Source organism: Salvelinus namaycush, chromosome 25 (assembly GCF_016432855.1).
Source record: "Salvelinus namaycush isolate Seneca chromosome 25, SaNama_1.0, whole genome shotgun sequence".
Classification (NCBI taxonomy): domain Eukaryota; kingdom Metazoa; phylum Chordata; class Actinopteri; order Salmoniformes; family Salmonidae; genus Salvelinus; species Salvelinus namaycush.
The window spans coordinates 2,434,466-2,460,633 of NC_052331.1; the positions used below are offsets into that span (position 1 = coordinate 2,434,466).

Genomic DNA, 26,168 nt, shown 5'->3' on the forward strand with positions numbered 1-26,168 from the left:
ACTTCACTCCAGTCTGCAACCCCCTATCTCAAACCCCCTACTTCACTCCAGTCTGCAACCCCCTATCTCAAACCCCCTACCTCACTCCAGTCTGCAACCCCCTATCTCAAAACCCCTACCTCACTCCAGTCTGCAACCCCCTATCTCAAACCCCCTACTCCACTCCAGTCTGCAACCCCCTATCTCAAACCCCCTACTCCACTCCAGTCTGCAACCCCCTATCTCAAACCCCCTACTCAACTCCAGTCTGCAACCCCCTATCTCAAAACCCCTACCTCACTCCAGTCTGCAACCCCCTATCTCAAAACCCCTACCTCACTCCAGTCTGCAACCCCCTATCTCAAAACCCCCTACTTCACTCCAGTCTGCAACCCCCTATCTCAAAACCCCCTACTTCACTCCAGTCTGCAACCCCCTATCTCAAACCCCCTACTCCACTCCAGTCTGCAACCCCCTATCTCAAACCCCCTACTCCACTCCAGTCTGCAACCCCCTATCTCAAACCCCCTACTTCACTCCAGTCTGCAACCCCCTATCTCAAACACCCTACATCAGTCCAGTCTAGAACCAAACCGTTATCACCTGAAGCTCCTTTCTTTCCCGAAGACACGCATCATTCAGTAATAGATGAGTGTCTCCCAGACATTGGCGTTTCTCACATCTGACTTTGAGAGGTGTAGTTGCAAATTATTTAACCTGTTCTTTTTGGTCTTATCCACATAAAGGTAATGGGAAGAATATTTGCTTACGCTGGCATTTTCTCCCAGAATGGGAGATTATCATTCCATGCCTGGATGCCCCTCTGTATGTGTGAGTGAGTGTGAGTGTGTCTGTGTTTTGTGCCGTACTGTTTGTGACTCTTGTGTATTGTCACGGCTCTTGTCGGAATACATGGACCAAAACGCAGAGTGGTAAGTGTTCATGATGTTTTATTAATCAAAAAACACTCGAACAAAATAACAAAGGGAAAAAAACAAAAACAGTTCTGTCAGGTGCAGACACTAAACAGAAAATAACTACCCACAAAACCCCAACGGAAAAGGACAACTTATATATGATCCCCAATCAGAGACAACGATAGACAGCTGCCTCTGATTGGGAACCACACAAACATAGAAATAAAGAAACTAGAATGCCCATCCTAGTCACATCCTGGCCTAACAAAAACAGAGAATAAAAGCCTCTCTATGGCCAGGGCGTGACAGTACCCCCCCCAAAGGTGCGGACTCCGGCCGCAAAACCTGACTCTAAAGGGGAGGGTCTGGGTGGGCATCCCTTACGGTGGCGGCTCCGGTGCGGGACGTAGACTTCCCTCCGCCAGCAGATCTCTCCGCTTTGGTGGCGGCCCTGGTGTATGGACCTTCACTGGAGGAACCGGGCCGTAGATCACCGCCGGAGGAACCAGACCACCGATCATTGCCGGAGGCTCCGGACTGGGAAACGTCGCTGGAGGCTCCGGACTGGGGAACGTCGGTGGAGGCTCCGGACTGGGGACCGTCGCTGGAGGCTCTGGACTGGGGACCGTCGCTGGAGGTTCCGGACTGGGGACCGTCGCTGGAGGCTTCGGACTTGGAGCCGGAACAGGTCTCACCGGACTGAGGAGACGTTCTGGCAGCCTAGTGAGTGGAGCTACCACAACACATCCTGGCTGGATACTCACTTTAGCTCTGTGAGTGTGGAGAGCTGGCACAGGACGCACTGGGCTATGATGGCGCACTGGAGGCATAGTGCGTAGAGCCAGCGCAGGATACACTGGACCGTGGAGGCGCACCGAAGGTCTGGAGCGCAGAGCTGACACAACTCGTCCTGCCTGGATACCCCCTGTAGCCCGGCAAGTGCGGGGAGCTGGAACAGGCCGCACTGGGCTGTGCTGGCGAACCGGGGACACCGTGCGTAGAACTGGCGCCGGATAACCTGGGCCGAAGAGACACACCGGAGGCCAGGAACGCTGAGCCGGCACAATCCGTCCTGGCTGAATGCCCACTAGCACGGCCACTGCGGGGAGCTTGCACAGAGCGAACCGGGCTGTGGATGCGCACTGAAGGCATGGTGCGCCGAACCGGATAGCATGGTGCTTGACCGGTCACTCACTCCCCACGGTAAGCACGAGGAGTTGTCTCTCCAGATTTGAGATTTTAATACCAACCCCTGTGTCTTTGTGAGATGTGTTGTGAGTGAACGGATTATCTCCACATATGTATTTCCCCACCGTAAAGCATGGAGGAGAAGTTTTTATGGTGTGGGGGTGCTTTGCTGGTGACACTGTCTGTGATTCATTTAGAATTCAAGGCACACTTAACCACCATGGCTACCACAGCATTCTGCAGCGATACGCCATCCCATCTGGTTTGCGCTTAGTGGGACTATCATTTGTTTTTCAACAGGACAATGACCCAACACACCTCCAGGCTGTGTAAGGGCTATTTTACCAAGAAGGAGAGTGATGGAGTGCTGCATCAGATGACCTGGCCTCCACAATCCCCTGACCTCAACCAAATTGAGATAGTTTGGGATGAGTCGGAACGCAGAGTGAAGGAAAAGCAGCCAACAAGTGCTCAGCATATGTGGGAACTCCTTCAAGACTGTTGGAAAAGCATTCCAGGTGAAGTTGGTTGAGTGAATGCCACGAGTGTGCAAAGCTGTCATCAAGGCAAAGGGTTGCTATTTGAAGAATCTCAAATATAAAATATATTTTGATTTGTTTAACACTTTTTTGCTTACTACATGATTCCATATGTGTTATTTCATAGTTTTTATGTCTTCATTATTATTCTACAATGTAGAAAATAGTAAAAAAATAAAATAATTATAATTGAATGAGTAGGTGTTCTAAATCTTTTGATCGGTAGTGTATGTACAGTTGAAGTCGGAAGTTTACATACACTTAGGTTGGAGTCATTGAAACTTGTTTTTCAACCACTCCACAAATTTCTTGTTAACAAACTATTTTTTTGGCAAGTCGGTTAGGACATCGACTTTGTGCATGACACAAGTAATTTTTCCAACAATTGTTTACAGACAGATTATTTCACTTATAATTCACTGTATCACAATTCCAGTGGGTCAGAAGTTTACAAACACTAAATTGACTGTGCCTTTAAACAGCTTGGGAAATTCCAGAAAATGATGTCATGGCTTTAGAAGCTTCTGACCTCATTTGAGTCAATTGGAGGTGTACCTGTGGATGTATTTCAAGGCCTACCTTCAAACTCAGTGCCTCTTTGCTCACATCAGCCAACACCTCATAAAAACAATTGTAGACCTCCACAAGTCTGGTTCATCCTTGGGAGCAATTTCCAAATGCCTGAAGATACCACGTTCATCTGTACAAACAATAGTACGCAAGTATAAACACCATGGGACCACGCAGCCGTCATACCGCTCAGGAAGGAGGCGCATTCTGTCACCTAGAGATGAACGTACTTTGGTGCGAAAAGTGCAAATCAATCCCAGAACAACAGCAAAGGACCTTGTGAAGATGCTGGAGGAAACAGGTACAAAAGTATCTATATCCACAGTAAAACGAGTCCTATATCGAAATAACCTGAAAGGCCGCTCAGCAAGGAAGAAGCCAAACCACCATAAAAAAGCCAGACTACGGTTTGGAACAACACATGGGAACAAAGATCGTACTTTTTGGAGAAATGTCCTCTGGTCTGATGAATCAAAAATAGAACTGTTTGGCAATAATGACCATTGTTATGTTTGGAGGGAAAAGGGGGAAGTTTGCAAGCCAAAGAACACCATCCCAACCATGAAGCACAGGGGTGGCAGCATCATGTTGTGGGGGTGCTTTTCTGCAGGAGGGACTGGTGCACTGCACAAAATAGATGGCATAGTGAGGCAGGAAAATGAAAATGTGGATATATTGAAGCAACATCTCAAGACATCAGTCAGGAAGTTAAAGCTTGGTCGCAAATGGGTCTTCCAAATGGACAAGCATACTTCCAATGTTGTGGCAAAATGGTTTAAAATGTCTTACGGCTGAGTTCAAACAACAGAAATCTCATAATAAAAATTCCTCAAACATACAAGTATTTTACACCATTTTAAAGATAAACTTGTTTTTAATCCCACACAGTGTCCGATTTCAAAAAGGCTTTACGATGAAAGCACACCATCTGATTATGTTAGGTCAGTACCTAGTCACAGAAAAACTCCAGCCAAATAGAGGAGTCACAAAAAGCAGAAATAGAGATAAAATTAATTAGTAACCTTTGATGATCTTCATCAGATGACACTCATAGGTGTCACGTTCCTGACCTTATTTCCTTTGTTCAGTCTTGTTTAGTTGGTCAGGACGTGAGCTGGGTGGGCATTCTATGTTATGTGTTTCTATGTTTGGTTTAGGGTTGTCAACTAGCCTGATATGGTTCTCAATCAGGGGCAGGTGTTTTACCTTTCCTCTGATTGGGAACCATATTTAGGTAGGCTGTTCTCACTGTTTGTTTGTGGGTGATTGTTCCTGTTCATTGCGTTCTTTGTTGTCTGTATGTTCACATGTTCAGGTCTGTAGCGTCGTTAGTTTCATTTTCTGTTTATTGTTTTTGTTCGTGTTAAGTGTTTCCAATAAATATGGAGACATACCACGCTGCGCTTTGGTCCTCCTCTCTTCCACCTAACGACGAGCGTTACAATAGGACATCATGTTACACAATACATGTATGTTTTGTTCGATAAAGTTAATATTTATATCCAAAAATCTTAGTTTACATTGGCGCTTTATGTTCAGTAATGTTTTTTTTCTCGAAAACATCCGGTGATGTTGCAGAGAGCCACATCAATTTACAGAAATACTCACAATAAACATTGATAAAAGATTTACGGAAAAAGCACACCATGCAATAATCTGAGTACGGCGCTCAGACACAAAAACAAGCCATACAGGTATGTTGTGGAGTCAACAGAAGTCAGAAATAGCATTATAAATATTCACTTACCTTTGATGATCTTCATCAGAATGCACTCCCAGGAATCCCAGTTCCACAATAAATGTTTGTTTTTTTCGATAAAGTCCATAATTTATGTCCAAATACCTCCCTTTTGTTCGCGCCTTCAGTTCACAAATCCAAATTCACGACACGCAGGCCAGACGAAAAGTCAAAACATTCCATTACAGTTCGTATAAACATGTCAAACAATGTATAGAATCAATCTTTAGGATGTTTTTAACATAAATCTTCAATAATGTTTCAACCGGAGAATTCCTTTGTCTTTAGAAATGCAATGGAACGCAGCTACCTCTCACGTGAGCGAGCCTGAACGAGCTCATGGCCTTCTGGCAGCACCCCTTACTCAATCAGCTCTTATTCTCTCCTCCTTTACAGTAGAAGCCTGAAACAACGTTATAAAAACTGTTGACATCTAGTGGAAGCCTTGGGAAGTGCAATCGGACCAAATTTCCACTGTATCTTGGATAGGCAAAGAGTTGAAAAACTACAAACCTCAGATTTCCCACTTCCTGGTGGGATTTTTCTCAGGTTTTTGCCTGCCATATGAATTCTCTTATACTCACAGACATCATTCAAACAGTTTTAGAAACTTCAGAGTGTTTTCTATCCAAATATACTAATAATATGCATATCATAGCTTCTGGGCCTGAGTAGCAGGCAGTTTACTCTGGGCACGCTTTTCATCCAAGCTACTCAATACTGCCTCCCAGCCATAAGAAGTTTTAAGGACAACAAAGTCAAGATATTGGAGTGGTCATCACAAAGCCCTGACCTCAATCCCATAGAAGATTTGTGGGCAGAACTAAAAAAGCGTGTGCGAGCAAGGAGGCCTACAAACCCTACTCAGTTACACCACCTCTGTCAGGAGGAATGGGCCAAAATTCACCCAACTTATTGTGGGAAGCTTGTGGAAGGCTACCCAAAATGTTTGACCCAAGTTAAACAATTTAAAGGCAAAAGCTACCAACTACTAATTGAGTGTATGTAAACTTCTGATCCACTGGGAATGTGATAAATAAAAGCTGAAATAAATCATTCTCTCTACTATTATTCTGACATTTCATAATCTTAAAATAAAGTGGTGATCCTAACTGGCCAAAGACAGGGAATGTTTACCAGCATTAAATGTCAGGAAATGTGAAAAACTGAGTTTAAATGTTTTTGGCTAAGGTTTATGTAAACTTCTGACTTCAACTGTATGTTAGTGTCTTTAGCAAACCTATGTATTAAACACTAGCTCTATAATACAGTAAATTGCCCACCGATGTAATTAGTGACCAAGGGAGACTCGAGATGTTGAATTTTCCATACACAAGTTCCAAAGAGGCTGTGCTGGGTAAGTGACCCATCTCCCTCCCCCATTCAGTACCTTTGATGTCCAGTCAATTCCAGGGGTCCAGTATTAAAGTTTAATTGGGCCCCATAACATGCACAGATCATTTACTCACACACACATGGTATGCACGCACGCACACAGACACACACGATTGCACATACACGCACACACACACACACACACACACACACACACACACACACACACACACACACACACACACACACACACACACACACACACACACACACACACACACACACACACACACACACCCACACACACTGAGCCCTGTGGGGAACCAGCTGTCATTTCACATTTCACATGTACTAACGAAAGCACGCACGCACGCACGCACGCACGCACGCACGCACGCACGCACGCACGCACGCACGCACGCACGCACGCACGCACGCACACACACACACACACACACACACACACACACACACACACACACACACACACACACACACACACACACACACACACACACACACACACACACACACACACACACACACACACACACACACACGTACACACACGTACAAACACACACACACTGACAGTTGCACGTACAAACACACACACACTGACAGTTGCACGTACAAACACACACACACACACTGACAGTTGCACGTACAAACACACACACACACTGACAGTTGCATGTACAAACACACACACACTGACTGAACCCTGTGGGGGACCAGCTGTCATTTCACATTTCTCATTCTGTGTCATTTAGCGAAGTGTGTTTGATCTGAATAGACTTTTGGACTTTTAGATTCTCCCCTCTGTGACTATCTACATGTTGGACTCTCTCTCTCTTTTTCCCTTTCTCATTCTCCCTCTCATTCTCCCTCTCATTCTCCCTCTCATTCTTCCTCTCATTCTTCCTCTCATTCTTCCTCTCATTCTCCCTCTCATTCTCCCTCTCATTCTCCCTCTCATTCTCCCTCCCTCCCTCTCATTCTCCCTCTCATTCTCCCTCCCTCTCCCTCTCATTCTCCCTCTCTCCCTCCCTCCCTCCCTCCCTCCCTCCCTCCCTCCCTCCCTCCCTCCCTCTATCACTCCAATTCCCTCTGTACCATTTCCTTCCTCCATCTACTTGTCTGTCTCCCTCCCCTCTGTCTCTCTCTCCCTATTCTTCCTCACCCTCTTTTCTCGGTCCACCAAGTGTCAGTCAAGGACAATTTCAGGCGATCGCTGAGCAACGTCTGCAGGCTTAGCTTATGATTTCCTCTCTCTGCTTCATAGCTTTTCTCTGGCAGCCCCTAATATCCTAACTTTCCCTCAAAGTTATTTTCCATAGTCTAAGTTTGATGAGATAGCTATGAAACGGCTTCTCAGGGATTCATTATATCTCTCCTCGAGTGTAAGTGGTGACTATTCCACCATTTTCAGGGTGTGATTTAAGAAGTCTCACTAGATGTTAATTTGATCATCTATTTAAACAGAGGATGTTGGAATATGGGATAAAAATAGCGCTAGCGAGTAGCTATAGTGACGTAGCAGGGGATGTTTATGTGGCGTGACAGGTCGGTTTGTACGATTGGGGTGTCTTCGTGTGGCTCATTTGACATTCCACTTTAAGGCTTTTTCACATTTAGGCATCCCCCATGCATAAGAAACTGTGTTTAATGTACTATATGTTTTGCATGTTGACTGTACTGAATGTGTTATACTATGTAAATGGCCTAGCCTAGAACAAATGTCTTCTGCAAAATGAACACACACACAGGCAAGCAGACAAGCACGCACGCACGCGCACCCACGCACAAACAAACAAACACACATTACAACTCTCAAGGTTAAACCTTCCCACTCCTCTCCCTCCACTTCTAGACTTGAGTAAAGTCTCATCTCTGGAATCATTGGTGTCTCCACCCCAGCCCTGACGCCCCGTAGCTCGTTACATATGCTGCTTCACTAACGAGAGACACCTTGTCTGAGGTCAGCCAGTAGAGATTGATAGCTACCTTCCCAAACGATGCACAAATCTCTCGGTCTACAGGAAGAGCTCTGCAGGGTAATCTAGAACCCTTTCAGATGTGATCCCTGGTGCACTCATCACTCTGCAGGATTTATTAGAAAGAAGTGATCTTAGAATGTGTATAAGATGCTTCCCTAGTGGCACAGCAGTCTAAGGCACTGCACCAGAGTGTTGCGGCGTCACTACAACCTGGGGTTCGATAGGGCGGCACACAATTGGCTCAGCGTCGTCCGGGTTAGGGGAGAGTTTGGCCGGGGGAGGCTTTACTTGGCTCATCGCGCTCTAGTGACTCCTTGTGGCGGGCCGGGCGCCTGCAAGCTGATGTCGGTCAGCAGTTGAACGGTGTTCCCTCCGACAAATTGGTGCAGCTGGTTAAGCGAGTGGGTGTTAAGAAGCGCGGCTTGGGGGCCTCCCGAGTGGCGCAGTGGTCTAAGGCCCTACATCGCAGTTTTGCCAGTGGTTGTGAGTGATTTAGCCTTATGTTGTACATGCCTAATTGTATTGGTCTGAAGTGATGTTTGATAGCATGGGGTTAGATTCAAATGGCCATGTCTCGTCCTGCAAGGCCCATTAGTTGTTTGCTCAGCCTTTAACAGTGTCATTAACGGTGTTGGTAATCTTATTGGAGAATGGAGTCAGTCAAAACATCTCTTTGCCTGAGAGCAGCGGCATATTTTTTACAGATAGACGTTGTTGTTTCCTCTGATTCAGGAATATGTGAGGACGTTTAGTCCTGCATTACAGTGAGTAATGGAGTGTGTGCGTGCGTGCGTGCATAGTCATGCTACCGTGCATGAGTGTGTTTGTGTGCAGGCGTGCATGTGTGTAGATCAATGGCCTTGGGTTTCTCTCCAGTCGTTATTTATTTTCTCCTACTCCATGAGAGGAACTCTATCTCTCTCTCGCTCCCTCTCTTTTTGTATTAGCGTGGATCAGCTAGGAGGAAATTGAGAATTAGCTTGGAATAAATGAGGCTTTAGAAGAGAGCCATAGATCAGAGGTATACTGTGAGAGAGTTAATGGTCAGGGGGACAGCAAGAAAGAGAGAGCGATAGAGGGGGGGGGGGGGAGAGCGAGAGTGGGTGGGTGGGTAGAGAGAGAGATCGAGAGAGAGGGTGGAGAGAGAGAGAGATAGAGAAAGGTGAACGTTTTTGGGATCGCAGTCGTATTAGAGTAATAAGATAGCACTGCAGTGGTGATGGTGGCAGATGCTACAGATAGTCGTGTTGTGTTCCTGAGGCAGACAATAACAATATAATGTTTTAGGGTAGAATTGTCTGTTATCTCTGTTGTGTGTGCGAGTTTGTGTGCATGTGAGCGTGCGTGCATGCATGTGTGTATACTGTATGTGTGTAAGAGCTCCCGAGTGGCGCAGCAGTCTAAGGCACTGCATCTCAGTGAATGAGGCGTCAGTAAAGACCCTGGTTCGATCCCGGGCGGCGTACAATTGGCACAGCATGGTCCGGGTACGGGAGGGTTTGGCAGACAATAACAATATAATGTTTTAGGGTAGAATTGTCTGTTATCTCTGTTGTGTGTGCGAGCCCATTATTGTAAAATAAGAATTTGTTTTGAACCGACTTGCCTAGTTAAATTAAGGTTAAATTTAAAAAATATCTGTGTGTATTTCTTTAAGAGTCTGATTTGGAAAAAAACATCTTAGACTGAAAAAAGATTGATGGCTTACTTAAAACAGTTATAGTTTTGTACAAAATCGTTCATATAATTTCAAACCCCACAGAGGTACAGTATGAAGTAATGAAACAAGTCCAATCGGCCCATATAGTCCTCAAGGGGCTTTTAAAAACATCCCAATGCTTCAGGGCCAGAGAAAATCCAACGTGAGAGTGTAGTGTGTGATAGATGGGCTAAATCAACTCTCTTCTCCCAGTAATCTCTCAATTCTGATTCATGATTGGACCAGCGACAGAGGTGACCCCGTGTTCCAATGATTCTCCCATATCAAATACGAGGAGGTCAATAAAGGTCACAATGACCATTATTAAACGCTCCGCGCAGAGATTACAATTGATTTTCTGTTCCTTTTCAATTGTTCGGCGCAAAACGGAGCAAACGGCTGCCAGTGAATTGTGTACATGTCTCATGTGTTTACATCCCATCAAATAGCATGCCATTGTTAGATTGTCAAGAGACAAGAGGACGTGTGTGTATGTGTGTGTGTGTGTTTCTAATATCATGAACACGCAACACTAGTTTTCTTCATCTCAGTAACATTATGGGATGTGTTTTCCTACAGGAACCTGGGGAAATCAGGCCTGCGTGTCTCCTGTTTGGGCCTCGGTGAGTACGTTTAGTTAGCATGAGTGACACATTGCTAATGATTTGATTCGCATCCATGTGTGACCTCTGTATTCAGCTCAACTCTTTCCAGGTACTAATGCTTTATTATGTCCTATGGGTTTGTGCAAAGGGATGCAAGTGGTTGTGTGTGTGCGTGTGCGTGTGCGTGTGCGTGTGCGTGTGGGTGTGCGTGTGTGGTGCGTGCGTGTGGTGTGTGTGTGTGTGTGTGTGTGTGGTGTGTGTGTATGTGTGTGTGTGTGTGTGTGGTGTGTGTGTGTACGTGTGGTGTGTGTGTGTGTGTGTGTATGCGAGTGACATAGATACAGAGAGGCAAAGTTTAGCATCTTCTATACTCTGAGTGTTGAGGGACAGTGTGCAGCTATTTACAGTAATTTAATCCTATTCTTGTTAATATTTAATCAGTGCTCCTGGTTTCAGAAAACAAGCTGCTCAATTATCACCCATATCTAATGCACCTTCCAGGGGGTAAACAGGCTCTTTGATAGGATTGATTTAATTCATCTGCCTTATGAATACTTAAGCAACGAAATCGACTAGTGCACAACTACGGGGCAAAACAGACGGAGTCGGCTTAGAAGAAGGAGCACATGTTGTAATACACTGTTGTAGTTGTTGTTTAGCCAGCTGTCGAATTTCAACCATATTAACGTTGACATGAAAGGAGTCAAAACACTTCAACACGAGACGCGCTATCAAGAACAAGAGAAAATGAAACGAGCCGCCTACGATTCCCCATATGGGAGCTTCTTGTCATTGTTGCTAGCTATCTGACCGTTCAGAATCACAACAAGCTCGGCTTCCGGCCCCGTTGATGCATACGCATCATTTTCATGATGTTGTCAGCCAACCCGACAGATAAACACGCTCTTTGTGTTTATCTTCTATGTGTGTTTGTGTGTGTGTGTGTGTGTGTGTGTGTGTGTGTGTGTGTGTGTGTGTGTGTGTGTGTGTGTGTGTGTGTGTGTGTGTGTGTGTGTGTGTGTGTGTGTGTGTGTGTGTGTGTGTGTGTGTGTGCAGTAATAGTACAATATAAAGTCATCCTTGTGCTTTTGAGCAAGGCAAATAAGTCATACTCGCCTATTGCCTTGTACAGCAACTCTAATGACCCAGCTGAAACACTGAGGGGGTAATTGAGGGTAAAGGGAGAAGTCAACAAACAGTAAACACACAGTAACTGAATTATTTTGGGGTGATGCTAGGCGATTCTGACAAGGACAGAGGGGCTGTAGCTTTACACTGCAAAGACTGGGAGCAAAGTTAGCGTCGTAACACACACACACATGAAAGGACTCACACGTACACACACACACACAAACACGCAGCTCCACCCAGGGTGGGTTTAGCAGTGGTGAATCATGGGTAAGTCGAGTCGAGGCCAGGGTTGTGACAGGGAGAGAAACAAGAGGATGAGTACTGACAATGCCAGAATTTATCCTACTGTGCCCTCTGACCTTTCACATTTTTTTGTTAGATGTTGGATTTGAGAGTGTTAGTCATATTTCTGTGTCCAAAGCTAGCAATTGCTGGGTGACTTGTGCTTACACTTTCTATCACTATCAACATAGAGGGGTTTAACGTTAAGATTAGAATGTTCCATTTTGTACAAATGGCTTTTTTTGTTCCAGAATTTATGACTTTGACATTTATTTTTCCTAGGTACTTGGGTAACGTTTGGAGGTCAGATTTCAGATGAGGTAAGTCAGGATTCAAATTACAAGCAATGCATGAGACCGTTAAGGAATTGCGCCCACAACATTGGTGTTACCAGAGCAGCATTCCAACCAACTGAGCTATCCCGGACCCCTGGTTAGTGTGGTCGTCCCAAAACAGGTCTCCTTCCCAATCAGCTCCTGTTAGCACCAAGACCTCCTCTGCCTTAACACTCCCTCACCCTGCTGCCTCTCAGATCCATGGGCCAAAATCCCAGAGGCTTTCTGGCTCACACATGGACAGAGAGAAGGACATGGAGACAGTTCACACACAGTTGAACAAACACACACACGCACACACACACATTTAAATACATGCCACACGCACACACGTGCATGCCACACACACACCACACACACACTGGTGGAGTGAGGGCATTGAACTGTGACATTTGTCTACTGGAGACGCTGATACGGGTAGACTGCATTGTCCTTGTGAAAGTGGCCTGCAGGTACAAAAAGTAGAATGATGTTGACAAAGTGATGATGTTGACAAAGGAAATTACAGGGTGTTGATATTGTCTGTTTGGATTGTGTATTTTATGTATAGAAACAGGGAGATCCCACAGACTAGATAACAAGACGATATTCATTTAGGTACTAAAACATTGAAATAGTGCAAAAAGGGATAGTTCACCCAAACGACAAAATGACACATTGGTTTCCTTACCCTGTAAGCAGTCTATGAACAATGTCTGACAACAATCCATGCTTTGGCTTAGTTTCCCTGGCACTATTTCCAAATGTTAACGTTTTATCATTTATGGCACAAATCCCAACCGCAATGTATTTCTCTCATTTGTTTTTGCTGAATTCTACCCAGTACAATATATGCTATTTAGCAGATGAATTGATCTGAATAGATTTACAGTCATGTGTGCATACATGCGGTCCAGGAATCAAACCCATTGTTCTGGCGTTGCAAGAGCCCTTGCTCTACCAACTGAGCTAGAACTGCTCCGTTTCATTTTGAGTTTCAAAATCTTTTCTCTTGTTGTGTCTCTGCCGAATGCCTCTCAGCTGCCAGCTCTCTGTTCTCCTGGGTTGATGAAGCCTCTTGTGTTTCTCAGGTGGCTGAGCAGCTGATGACCATCGCCTACGAGAACGGGGTCAATCTCTTCGACACAGCCGAAGTTTACGCTGGGGGGAAGTGAGTGTGATCTGAATACCTATTACCTACCTACCTGAAACCAGAGGGCAGGAATGGCTATTTTATTTGTATTTTTTATTTCACCTTTTATTTAACCAGGTAAGCTAGTTGAGAACAAGTTCTCATTTACAACTGCGACCTGGCCAAGATAAAGCAAAGCAGTGCGACACAAACAACAACCTGGTTAATCTGGTCTTTGTGGGTTGACACACACATACAGTGCAGGTTTTAGTTCCAGACCAGCACTAAACCCCACAAAGTACAGGGGTCAGCCAAGCTGACAGTGGTGTGAATCAACCATATGGAATGAGATTAGTTCTAAAGCAATTAGGTTTACAGCGTGGGTGCATGCCAGACTGTTTGTTTATTCAACATAGTTGCCTTGCCAAGACAAGGAGAATTCAGCTGAGGCTGAAACAAGCTGGCACCCACACCAGTACATGTACACTTCCATGCACACATGGTTGAACGTAGTACAGGATGCATACAGTGTATATGGGGAGCATTGATAATGCGCAATGGTTCATTTGATCAAGTTCTAATAGTACTTCCTGTTATACAGTATGAAACGTGCTATCTTCCCGAATGACTTCGAACGCAGCATTCTGGGGCTTCGGTTTTCATCCTCAACTGAATTCCACAGTAATGGGTTGGTTGGATTTAGCAACAGATTGGAACGCTTTGTCAATGCTCAAGCACTTTACATTGTAAAGGCACCTACCAATGTGTAGCACCACTAGCGTAGCACAGTTTCCCTGTGATCCCGCTCTCCTCCAAAAAATCGAATGCGTCAGCCACTCACAAAGAGCAGGCAATCGCTGTCCATGGTTCTGAAATGTCGACGTCTATGTGGCTGCCTATCAGATTATGTTATTATTTATTTAACTAGGCAAGTTGGTTAACTTCTTTGGGGTAGGGGGCAGTATTTTCACTTCCGGATGAAAAGTGTGCCCAGAGTAAACTGCCTGCTACTCAGGCCCAGATGCTAGAATATGCATATTATTAGTATATTTGGATAGAAAACACTCTGACGTTTTTCAACTCTTTGCTTATCCAAGATACAGTGGAAATGGGGTCATATTGCACTTCCTAAGGCTTCCACTAGATGTCAACAGTCTTTAGAACCTTGTTTGAGGCTTCTACTGTGGAGTGGGGGCGAATGAGAGGGGATTGAGTAAGGTCTCTCCCAGAGTGCCATGAGCTGACCAGTGTCTGTAGTGACGCCTCAAGCACTAAGATGCAGTGCCTTAGACCGCTGCGCCAGTCAGGTGCTAGTGCTTTTAGTAGCCTATAGATTTCCTTAAATGGATACATGTTTATTTGTATTTGGTTGTAATTTTGTCATGTTAAGCCTAACGTTGATGTTTCACGAAGCTATCTGCCTACTGTGTCGCAATGCTGCTATTCAGAATGCTGGCTGGCGGCAATAATGTATTTTCTTGTTCAGTAATTAAAGTGGGTAATTCAAACATTGCAGATTCTAAAACAAATTTTAAATGCAACAGCATACTAATCAGTAACCCAAATATTTTTGGTGAATATAGAACTGTCCTGCAGGGCTATAGCCTACCTTAGCCGACTTCTGCTCTCGCGCATCTTTGAAATAAAGTTTGTGCTGCGTAAAACCAGTCCACTAGCCGCTAGGTCTCTGGCAGTCATCAGCTTGGTTTTCTGGGAGAGGGGGAAGAGAAGGAGGTCTTCACTAGTCACTATTCTCGAGCGGAGGAAGTAGAGGAGGAGCAAGGCCACTGTCATTGCCTGGCCCGGGCAGTGAATTCTCTGTCGGGACTGGGAGGTTGCTAGTGCTAGCTGATGCATAAGTAGGACTACTAGCTTCCACCTGCGATGATGTTTCGTCACTCGAGGATGATGTGGTAGCTTTGCTGATGTGGTTCCGTAATTTGGCACGAGCTTGATCAGAAAAAGCTTATTTTGCGGCTTTTTTGTGCACCACTTGGTCTTGGCCTTTTATTTATCCACCGGCACCGCTGAGAAATAAGCTAATTAAATGCATGACAACTGTATTGCCTGTCTGTCTCAGCTACTACCATGTAGACACACACACACACACACACACACACACACACACACACACACACACACACACACACACACACACACACACACACACACACACACACACACCCTTAGAGTTAATATACCTGCTTTATTACAGAGCCGAGATAATCCTGGGGAACATCATCAAGAAAAAGTGCTGGAGGTATGTATCATCTTTTAAGTGTGTGTGTGTGTGTGTGTGTGTGTGTGTGTGTGTGTGTGTGTGTGTGTGTGTGTGTGTGTGTGTGTGTGTGTGTGTGTGAGAGAGAGAGAGAGAGATAGACGGGGCCAGCTAACAAACGTTAATCAACCCACACATTTTCTCTCAATTCCATCACCAACATAACTCATCCACCCATCTGCTAACTAGGTCTGCAGCAGTAACCATGGCAATCAGAGGAAAGTGATGTGTTCTTGGCTATGCAAAGGCTGGTAGGCTGGTAGGTGGTCAGGCCTCAGCTATCAGGACATACTGATCTCATACATCTTTGCTGCTTCATTTCTTCAGTTCACGTCGGTTCACCGCCTCCGATTTAATCGTTAAACAGCCAAGCAATGGGGATTTGACTTTACTTTGAGTCGATACACTGTATCCTATCAAAGTTCAGAGAAAGTGTCCCAGAATACTTTTCCGCATACTTGAATAGCATGTACAAAAAAGCTAAAGGATCCATATTGTTGACTCCCCTACAGTATTAAGACATAACATAAGGCTATATTCATCAGGATACAGATAAGGATGTCCATGTCTTTCCCTCTGTTTGTCTGGCTGATCTCTCTCCCTTTGTGTTTATGTAGGAGGTCGAGTCTGGTGATCACCACCAAGCTCTACTGGGGAGGGAAGTAAGTATGTTTCTCCTCAGACATTCTGAGCACCACGCCAATGTGATTCTGAGGTGCGTGAAATAGGATAGACCTTTGAACGGTCTGTACTGAGGCTCTCCTATACCGTATACTGTCTGAGTTCTGTCTTGACAGAAGTTGAAAAGGATCATCCATCCGAGAGCTCTAACCTGTTCATCTTCTCTTTATTAGACATATCCTGTCTGTTTGAGGTTCCTAATGAGGATCTAGATAATTGGTCAGGTCGGAGTCGTTCCTGTGTCTGTTACTGACTCTGCAGGTCGAATCTCAACTAAAACGCTCTTCCCTTTACAGTGCACTAGAGCCACAAAAGGCTGGATTTACACTATGATGAAGGAGGGTGTCCAAGATTTGTGCACATACTCAGGCCAAAAGTAGCGCACAGCAACATGGTACCATAGAGCTCAACCAGCTCTATCTTTGAAGTATCAGAGTGGTTCTGTGGTGACACAGCCCTCTTCACTGAAGGGAGAGAGGGAGAGGGAGAGGGAGAGGGAGAGGGAGAGGGAGAGGGAGGGAGGGAGAGGGAGAGAGAGAGAGAGCCATGATTAACAACCAGCCTGGCAGTCTGTTTGGGGCCTGACGAGGCTCTCTGCGTCTCTGAACAGACTCGCACACACAGCTGGGGGAGCCGATAACATAACAGAGAATAACACAGCCAGAGATCCAGGATGACTCAGTCCCACGCTACAGTTCTCTGTGTGCCTGGAATATCAGTCCCCAACTCTCAGAGCAAGAAGAGGGAGTCTGCGTGGCTCTGTCAGTAGAGCATGTCACTTGCAATGAAAAAGGTTGTGGGTTTGATTCCTGCTGGGGCCACCCATGTGTAAAATGTATTCAAGCCTTATTGTAAGTTGCTTTGCCTAAAAGTGTCTGTTAAGTGGCATATATTATGAAAAGAGAGGGGGGTGAGCATGAAGAATAAACTAAGGAGAGGAAGACAAAGAAAGGATTGAAGGGAGGGGGTGTGAAGAAAGAGAGAAGATGGATAGTAATGGGGAGGGCTGGGTAGATGAGGATGATGTCGCTGACAGTTTGTCATTGACTCAGACATCCACCATGACAGATTACAGGGCATTGCATTTTCAGTGCTGACAGACGATAAAGTTGTTTTGTCACTACCGACACTTCCCAGGGCCTGTTGTGTCTCTTGTCTATTCATCGATTTGTAGACAGCTCATTGGAGGCTGGTGGGACAAGTTCAACGCTCTAGTCACTGTAAATCTGTGCGTCTGTATGTCTGTGTGTCTGTGCGTCTCTCTCTGTGTGTGTGTGTGTGTGTGTGTGTGTGTGTGTGTGTGTGTGTGTGTGTGTGTGTGTGTGTGTGTGTGTGTGTGTGCATGCACTGGTGTGTGCCCTTTCGTGTATACTTTTCTGTGTGTATATTTACTTCTGTGTTCTTTTCCAGAGCGGAGACAGAGAGAGGACTCAACAGAAAGCACATAATTGAAGGTAAAGTGGCTGATTTCCTCTCCTCCTCTTCCTTCTGTCTTGTCCTCCACATCACTCCATACCCCAGTTCACCTCTATAATCCCCTCCTTTTCATATCCACATCAAGTTTTATTTTCTCTCTTCTCCCTCTCTCTTGTGATTGGTTGCTGCAAGAATGCTGTTCATTGACTACAGCTCAGCATTCAACACCATAGTACCCTCCAAACTCATCATTAAGCTTGAGAACCTGGGTCTCGACCCCGCCCTGGACTTCCTGACGGGCGCCCCCAGGTGGTGAAGGTAGGAAACAACATCTCCACTCCGCTGAATCTCAACACTGGGGCCCCACAAGGGTGCGTTCTCAGGCCCCTCCTGTACTCCCTGTTCACTCACGACTGCGTGGCCATGCATGCCTCCAACTCAATCATCAAGTTTGCAGACGACACAACAGTAGTAGGCTTGATTACCAACAACGATGAGACAACCTACAGGAAGGAGGACAGGGCCCTCGGGGTGTGGTGTCAGGAAAATAACCTCTCACTCAATGTCAGCAAAACAAAAGAGATGATCGTGGACTTCAGGAAACAGCAAAGGGAGTAGCCCCCTATCCACGTCGACGGAACAGCAGTGGAGAAGTTGAGAAGTTTTAAGTTCCTCGGAGTACACATCACTGTCAAACTGAAATGATCCACACACACAGACAGTGTGGTGAAGAAGGCACAACAGCTCCTCTTCAACCTCAGGAGGCTGAAAAATGTGGCTTGTCACCAAAAACCCTCACTAACTTTTACAGGTGCACAATTGAGAGCATCCTGTCGGGCTGTATCACCGCCTGGTACAGCAACTGCACCGCCCACAACTGGAAGGCTCTCCAGAGGGTGGTGCGGTATACACAACGCATCACCGGGGGCAAACTACCTGCCCCCCAGGACACTTACAGCACCCGATGTCACCGGAAGGCAAAAAAGATCATCAAGGACAATAACCATCCGAGCCACTGTCTGTTCACCCCGCTTCCATCCAGAAGGCAAAGTCAGTACAGGTGCGTCAAAGCTGGGACAGAGAGATTGAAAAACAGCTCCTATCTCAAGGCCACAGATTGTTAAACAGCCACCGCTAGCACACACATTGTATCCTTCACTATCTATTCTTTACTATCTATTGCATCTTAGCCGCTCTGTCACTGCTCATCCATATATTTGATACTTATATATTCTCATCCCATTCCTTTACTAGATTGTGTGTATTAGGTGTTGAAATTTTTCGATATTGCTGCACTGTCGGATCTAGATGCATAAGCATTTCACTACATTCGCAATAACATCTGCTAAACATACGCATGTGACCAATACACTTTTATTTTATTTCCTCCTGTGTGCTCAGTTGAACTTTAACCTCCTCTTTTGAAGTACCTGTATGTCTCTACCACCGTTCAGGGTCGGATGTCTCTGGGTCTTGAGTTGGTCCATTTGTGATATGATATGATAGACATGAGCACCCCTCTATCCATACCCTCGTGTCCTGTAGTGTCCTCTCCTGTTCTTTTCTCTCCGAGCATCTCCTCTCCTCTCCTCTCCTCTCCTCTCCTCTCCTCTCCTCTCCTCTCCTCTCCTCTCCTCTTATTTTCTGTCCTCTCCTATCCTGCCATCTCCCACTTTACCTTTCCATGTTTCCCCTTTCAGTCCCTCCAGTCTCCTATTTTACAGTTTTCAGGGTATTACACAGCTAAACCTGACACCCAGGTTACCCCAATCTGCACGCTGCCCCAAACTAATTCCCTGATCCAGCCCAACAATGTCCCGTCCACAGCAGTGCCTGCACCTCCTGCAGCACTCTCATATAGTATTAACATTCATATCAGCTTCTAACTTTCCCCCCAAAGAAGAACAGATTCGTATGTTTAGCATGAGAGATAAAGAATGGGGAGAAGGGGGGAGAGACAGAGAGAGAGAGAGAGAGAGAGAGAGAGGGAGGGAGAAGAGAGAGGAAGAGAGCGGGCAAGATAAAGTGAGAGAAAGTGAGAAAACATAGTGAGAAAGTGAGAAAGAGAGCATAGCAAATGAGTTGGGCTCAGCTGTCCTGTCTGGAGGATAGATAACAATACTGAGGCACAGCGCCTGTGTCACCATAATGTGGTGGATGTCACCGCAGGCGAACTGATGAAGCACACGATTGGCTGAGAGACACAGTTGATGACAACCTATTTAAACTGTTGATGTGGCTGTCACTGCGGGCTAATCGATGCAGCATCTGATTGTCTAAAAGAGACAGCTGTTCACAGCATTTTTTTTGAAGGGCATTGGCAGGTGAGGCGGTGTCACCTCAAGATAATCGTTGGGCCGAGAAAGACAGTTGATGTCCGTATTCATATCTCTGAGTGATGTCTAAACTGGTTCCTATAGTAGAGGGCTCGTGAGGCAAACTGGTGTTGGACAAGGATTTTTTGGGGGGTGGTTTTATTTACTGATTGACAGGATATTTAAAGAGATTTTTAAACAGGACTTTGTTCATGACCTTCCTTGTTTCCTCCTTTATCCAATATCCACCAATGGAATTAATTTGATGTATTACCCTTCTATCCACTTCTCTCTAATCTTCCAAAAATAGAGGCAAGTAGAGGCCTTAAGACTGCCTAATCAGTGCAAGTCGTGTGAGTGTGTGTGAGTCACATCAAAATAGAGTCCCTTCAGAGCCTTATAAAAATCATGGCAGAGCAGACTCAGATTAGTGTGTGTGTGTGCGCGTGCACAGGCATGTGTGCGCGCATGTGTGTAATGTTCCTGGGATTACCGGGTTGTAGATGACAGGACATGGATTAAGATGTGTGAATGGTGACAGGGGAGAGCATGACTCCCTCACAGGATTAACTTTAAGGACTGGCATTCATCTGTCACAGAAATGTACACACGTATACACACACACACACACACATGCGCAGACACTCATACAGTATACACGTAAACACACTTTTACAAACACACATATGTACACACTCATGTACACACTCAGGTACACACCTCTTTTCTTTGCCTTTCCTGTCATCCTCTCCTCTCCATCCTTTCATCTATGTCTGCTCTCCTATTAGTTTTTGTGAATGGAGCTGAGCTGACAGACACAATACCTCATTCATCTCTACCCCGCATTCCTCTTCCCTCTCGGGATTCAAACAGCAAAGCCTTCATCTGACAGGATGAGAGAGACAGAGGAGGAAAGGTCTCCCTCACCTTCCCTCAGATCCTCTGTGGCTTGTTGTGTTCTGTACCTGCAGGTTTCTAACAGGTGTTTATCTCTCTCTGTCTCTCTGTCCCTCTCTCTCTGTCCCTCTCTCTCTGTCCCTCTCTCTCTGTACCTCTCTCTCTCTGTCCCTCTCTCTCTCTGTTCCTCTCTCTCTCTGTCCCTCTCTCTCTCTGTCCCTCTCTCTCTGTCCCTCTCTCTCTCTCTCTCTCTCTCTCTCTCTCTCTCTGTCCCTCTCTCTCTCTGTCCCCCTCTCTCTCTGTCCCCCTCTCTCTCTCTGTCCCTCTCTCTCTCTGTCCCTCTCTCTCTCTCTGTCCCTCTCTCTGTCCCTCTCTCTCTCTGTCCCTCTCTCTCTCTGTCCCTCTCTCTCTCTCTGTCCCTCTCTCTCTCTGTCCCTCTCTCTCTCTCTCTGTCCCTCTCTCTCTGTCCCTCTCTCTCCGTCCCTCTCTCTCTGTCCCTCTCTCTCTCTCTGTCCCTCTCTCTCTCTCTGTCCCTCTCTCTCTCTGTCCCTCTCTCTCTCTGTCCCTCTCTCTCTGTCCCTCTCTCTCTGTCCCGCAGGTCTGAGGAGCTCTCTACAGAGGATGCAGCTGGAGTATGTGGATGTGGTGTTTGCCAACCGGCCCGACAGCAACACCCCCATGGAGGGTGAGAGACAAGAGGGAGGGAGAGGGTGACTCTCAGGGATGGGAGTGATTGATGGTATTGTTGTTGGTTTACTTTGGCACTCGTTTGTTCCACATGCACACACGGTAATGTGCATGCACAAACACACACACACACATACACACAAGCAGGCAAACAAACACACTCACACAGGCATGTACACACTGCCCCCCCCCCCCCCCCCTCTGTGTTCAGTAAGTTTCAACAAGGCCTCTGTGTGTGTTGCTCCCCTCCCCTCATTCTACTGAAACAGGATTAGAGCCCCCCTCGAGGGTAGCTGGTGTATTTTGGGGTTGGTCTCCATGGAGATAGAAGCCCTACTGTGCTCCTCTTCTTTAATTTATCTTTCTCTAATTTGTGTCTCTTTGCTCTTTTTTTTCTCTGCCTTTGCCTCGCTTACTTACTTCCGCTCGTTCTTGGCTCTCCTATAACAGAGTGGGTCACATCACTAACTCGCTAGAGATTTCTTGTCTCTAAACCGCCTTCTCTCTCTCCATCCCCTCCTTTATTTCTTGGAGTGGCTAGACAGCCCCTGCTGTTCTCTCTAAGCTCGGATCCTTCTTACTCCCTCAGCCCTAGACAAGCCACCGGGGGTCCAGACTGTACACAACCTGAGCCAGTCACCCAGAGCCGCTGACGTCTGTCACACATGCACCATGCGTAGACATTTTCAAAGAAAGGTTGCTAGATCGTCTTTGCCCCACGGCCAACAACAGACAAATGTTGTCTCTTCTGATGTACCCATCACTACTAAATACGATACTGATTGACCGATTGACAGACACAGAAAGCAAAGCAGATGGATAGATGGACGGACAGATGGACTGACAGACAGGCACGCGCACGCGCACACACACACAAACTCTCTCTCACACGCACACACCCAGCTGTGATCCTATCCCAGGCTAACAATTTTAGGGAAAGAGAACGTTTTTGCAATGTTACCCTTAATGTTCCCCAGATATTTGAGTGTCTAGTTTTCCGCTAGTTAGGAGAACATTGTATGTTAGCAAAAACCTCATGAGAACCTATTTAGTATGTGCTGATGTTAGAGTTACCAGAACGGGGTTGCCATGTTCTCAGAATAAAATATATTCATGTTCTAAACACGTTTCATGGGAACGTTGCAGGAACATTTCTGTGTATCATTTGTCAGGACGTCACCTGACGATCCCGAAGAAATGTTCTCCCCAAAATAAAAGGGTTTCCTTTACACATCACCCGTTGTTATTGTTGCCATGCCTATCAAGGCCATAATTGGTGAACCACTGATCTTTGGCAAGGTTAGGGACACCCACAGTGCTATTTAACATTCAGTGTTTTCAATTTACATATTTGAAACACATTGACATACATGAATACATTTTGCATCTATAAAGTAATTCATATTCATCTTGTCCTCACCTGGGATTTGAACTCACAACATCTTGGTTCATGTCCATCCAATCTTTCTGCTACAGCACCATGTCTGCATCAGTTATCAGTTAATCTTACTATTCTCTCAGCAATTTTCGGGCTTTCTAGGTATAGTGGTCTAATGTTGGTGGGTCATTTCACCCTGTTTTAATGTTACTCCTGATCAATAAAACTGTTTTTCTGCAGTGTACTTTTAAGAGAGCTGAGATTCACTTCAAAGTGCATTTCAAGAAGACGATGGAGAGATGTCCAGCTATATAGAATTAATAAGTACTAACAATTTATGAGAGGTAGTGGAAATGTGGTCATCAATCAATCAATTATAAAGCTCTTCTTACATCAGCTGATGTCACAAAGTGCTGTACAGAAACCCAGCCTAAAACCCAAAACAGCAAGCAATGCAGGCGTAGAAGCACGGTGGCTAGGAAAAACTCCCTAGAAAGGCCGGAACCTAGGAAGAAACCTAGAGAGGAACCAGGCTATGAGGGGTGGCCAGTCCTCTTCTGGCTGTGCCGGGTGGAGATTATAACAGAACATGGCCAAGATGTTCAAATGCTCATAGATGACCAGCAGGGTCAAATAATAATAATCACAGTGGTTGTAGAGGGTGCAACAGGTCAGCACCTCATGAGTAAATGTCAGTTGGCTTTTCATAGCCGATCATTCAGAATTTGTCTACCACTCCTGCCTTCTCTAGAGTTGAAAACAACAGGTCTGGGACAAGGTAGTACGTCCGGTGAACAGGTCAGGGTTCCATAGCCGCAGGCAGAACAGTTGAAACTGGAGCAGCAGCACGATCAGGTCGACTGGGGACAGCAAGGAGTCATCAAGCCAGGTAGTCCTGAGGCATGGTCCTAGGGCTCAGGTCCTCCGAGAGAGAGAGAAAAAGCAAAAGAGAGAGAGGGAGGAAAAAAAGGAGAGAGAGAGAGAATTAGAGAGGGCATACTTAAATTAACACAGGACGCGGGATAAGACAGGAGAAATACTCCAGATATAACAGACTGACCCTAGCCCCCCCGACACAAACTATTGCAGCATAAATACTGGAGGCTGAGACAGGAGGTGTCGGGAGACACTGTGGCCCCGTCCAACGATACCCCCGGACAGGGCCAAACAGGCAGGATATAACCCCACCCACTTTGCCAAAGCACAGCCCCCACACCACTAGAGGGATATCTTCAACCACCAACTTACTATCCTGAGACAAGGCCGAGGATAGCCCACAAAGATCTCCCTCACGGCACGAACCCAAGGGGGGGTGCCAACCCGGACAGGAAGATCACGTCAGTGACTCAACCCACTCAAGTGATGCACCCCTCCTGGGGATGGCATGGAAGAGCACCAGTAAGCCAGTGACTCAGCCCCTGTAATAGGGTTTGAGGCAGAGAATCCCAGTGGAGAGAGGGGAACTGGCCAGGCAGAGACAGCAAGGGCGGTTCGTTGCTCCAGTGCCTTTTCGTTCACCTTCACACACCTGGGCCAGACTACACTCAATCATAGGACCTACTGAAGCGATGGTGTAATAGTCGGATGTCTGTTTTTGTCTTGTCCTGTCCCGTCCCGTGTATATATCGTTTTCTTCGTATATATTTCGTATATATTTTTTAATCTCAATTTCCATCTACGGACAGAACATACTCTCCTGCAACACGCCGCCTCAACCAATGTGGTACGGATCTGCTATTTTTTATACTTTAGAACCGGAACCCCCACCAGAAGCTAGCCAGCTAAGTAGCTACAAGCTAGTAGTCAGTTAGCCACTGACTACTCGGACATCAGCCAGCCTCAGCCCGGTCAATTCCTGCCAGTCTGCGCAGCGCGATATCAACCCAGAGCATATCGGACTGCTTTTTCTCTACCACATCTCCGGATTCCTACCGCAAACTCTAAACCTTTACACCGGATCATCGCAGCTAGCTAGCTGCTATCCGAGTGGCTACTCCTGGCTAACGTCTCTGTCCCGAAGAAAGCACCAGTTAGCCTGGAGCTAGCCTCGAGTTAGGCCCATCTCCCGGCTAGCCAAAGACGTCCATCAGCCAATTCTTGGGCTACAATACCTTGTTTGCCAATTGGCCTGGACCCTTTACTGCCGACACAGAGCCCCGTTGATCCATCACGACTGGTCTACCGACATAACTGTCCGAGGTGGTTTCAACAGGCTCTTCCGTTACGATGTTCCCGGAGGCCCATCTGCTAGCCCCGGCCCGCTAGCTGTCTGAATCGCCATGTCTCCAGCTCGCCTAGCGTAGTAGCACTACTGAATTGGCTCCCTGACTCATCTATTGCTACTCACTGAACCCTATGATCACTCGGCTACACATGCCTCTCCCTAATGTCAATATGCCTTGTCTATTGCTGTTTTGGTTAGTGATTATTGTCTTATTTCACTGTAGAGCCTCCAACCCTGCCCAATATGCCTTAACTAGCCCTTTGTTCCACCCCCGACACATGCGGTGACCTCACCTGGCTTAACTGGTGCCTCTAGAGACAAAACCTCTCTCATTGTCACTCAATGCCTAGGTTTACCTCCACTAAACTCACATCCTACCATACCCATGTCTGTACATTATGCCTTGAATCTATTCTTCCGCGCCCAGAAATCTGCTCCTTTTACTCTGTTCCGAGCGCACTAGATGACCAGTTCTTATAGCCTTCAGCCATACCCTTATCCTACTCCTCCTATGTTCCTTTGGTGATGTAGACGTTAACCCAGACCCTGCACCCCCCTGCACCACTCCCATTCACCAGGTGCTCTCATTTGTTGACTTCTGTAACCGTAAAAGCCTTGGTTTCATGCATGTTAATATTAGAAGCCTCCTCCCTACGTTTGTTTTATTCACTGCTTTAGCACACTCCGCTAACCCGGATGTCATAGCCGTGTCTGAATCCTGGCTTAGGAAGGCCAACAAAAATCCAGAAATTTCCATCCCTAACTATAACATTTTCCGACAAGATAGGACTGCCAAAGGGGGCGGAGTTGCAATCTACTGCAGAGATAGCCTCCAGAGTTCTGTCATACTATCCAGGTCTTTG

General features: G+C 46.2%; 1 protein-coding gene across 1 annotated transcript in view; it reads left to right on the forward strand.

Annotated features, from left to right (window-relative positions):
* The window catches only part of LOC120020517 (voltage-gated potassium channel subunit beta-1-like), a 72,276-nt gene that overhangs the window by 21,189 nt on the left and 24,919 nt on the right, over window positions 1-26,168 (forward strand). Inside the window, exons 2-8 of the mRNA XM_038964220.1 lie at window positions 10,545-10,588; window positions 12,266-12,303; window positions 13,389-13,468; window positions 15,645-15,689; window positions 16,325-16,369; window positions 17,799-17,842; window positions 21,615-21,701. Of these exons, the coding sequence (XP_038820148.1) occupies window positions 10,545-10,588; window positions 12,266-12,303; window positions 13,389-13,468; window positions 15,645-15,689; window positions 16,325-16,369; window positions 17,799-17,842; window positions 21,615-21,701 (383 nt within the window). The remainder of the gene's footprint in view (window positions 1-10,544; window positions 10,589-12,265; window positions 12,304-13,388; window positions 13,469-15,644; window positions 15,690-16,324; window positions 16,370-17,798; window positions 17,843-21,614; window positions 21,702-26,168) is intronic.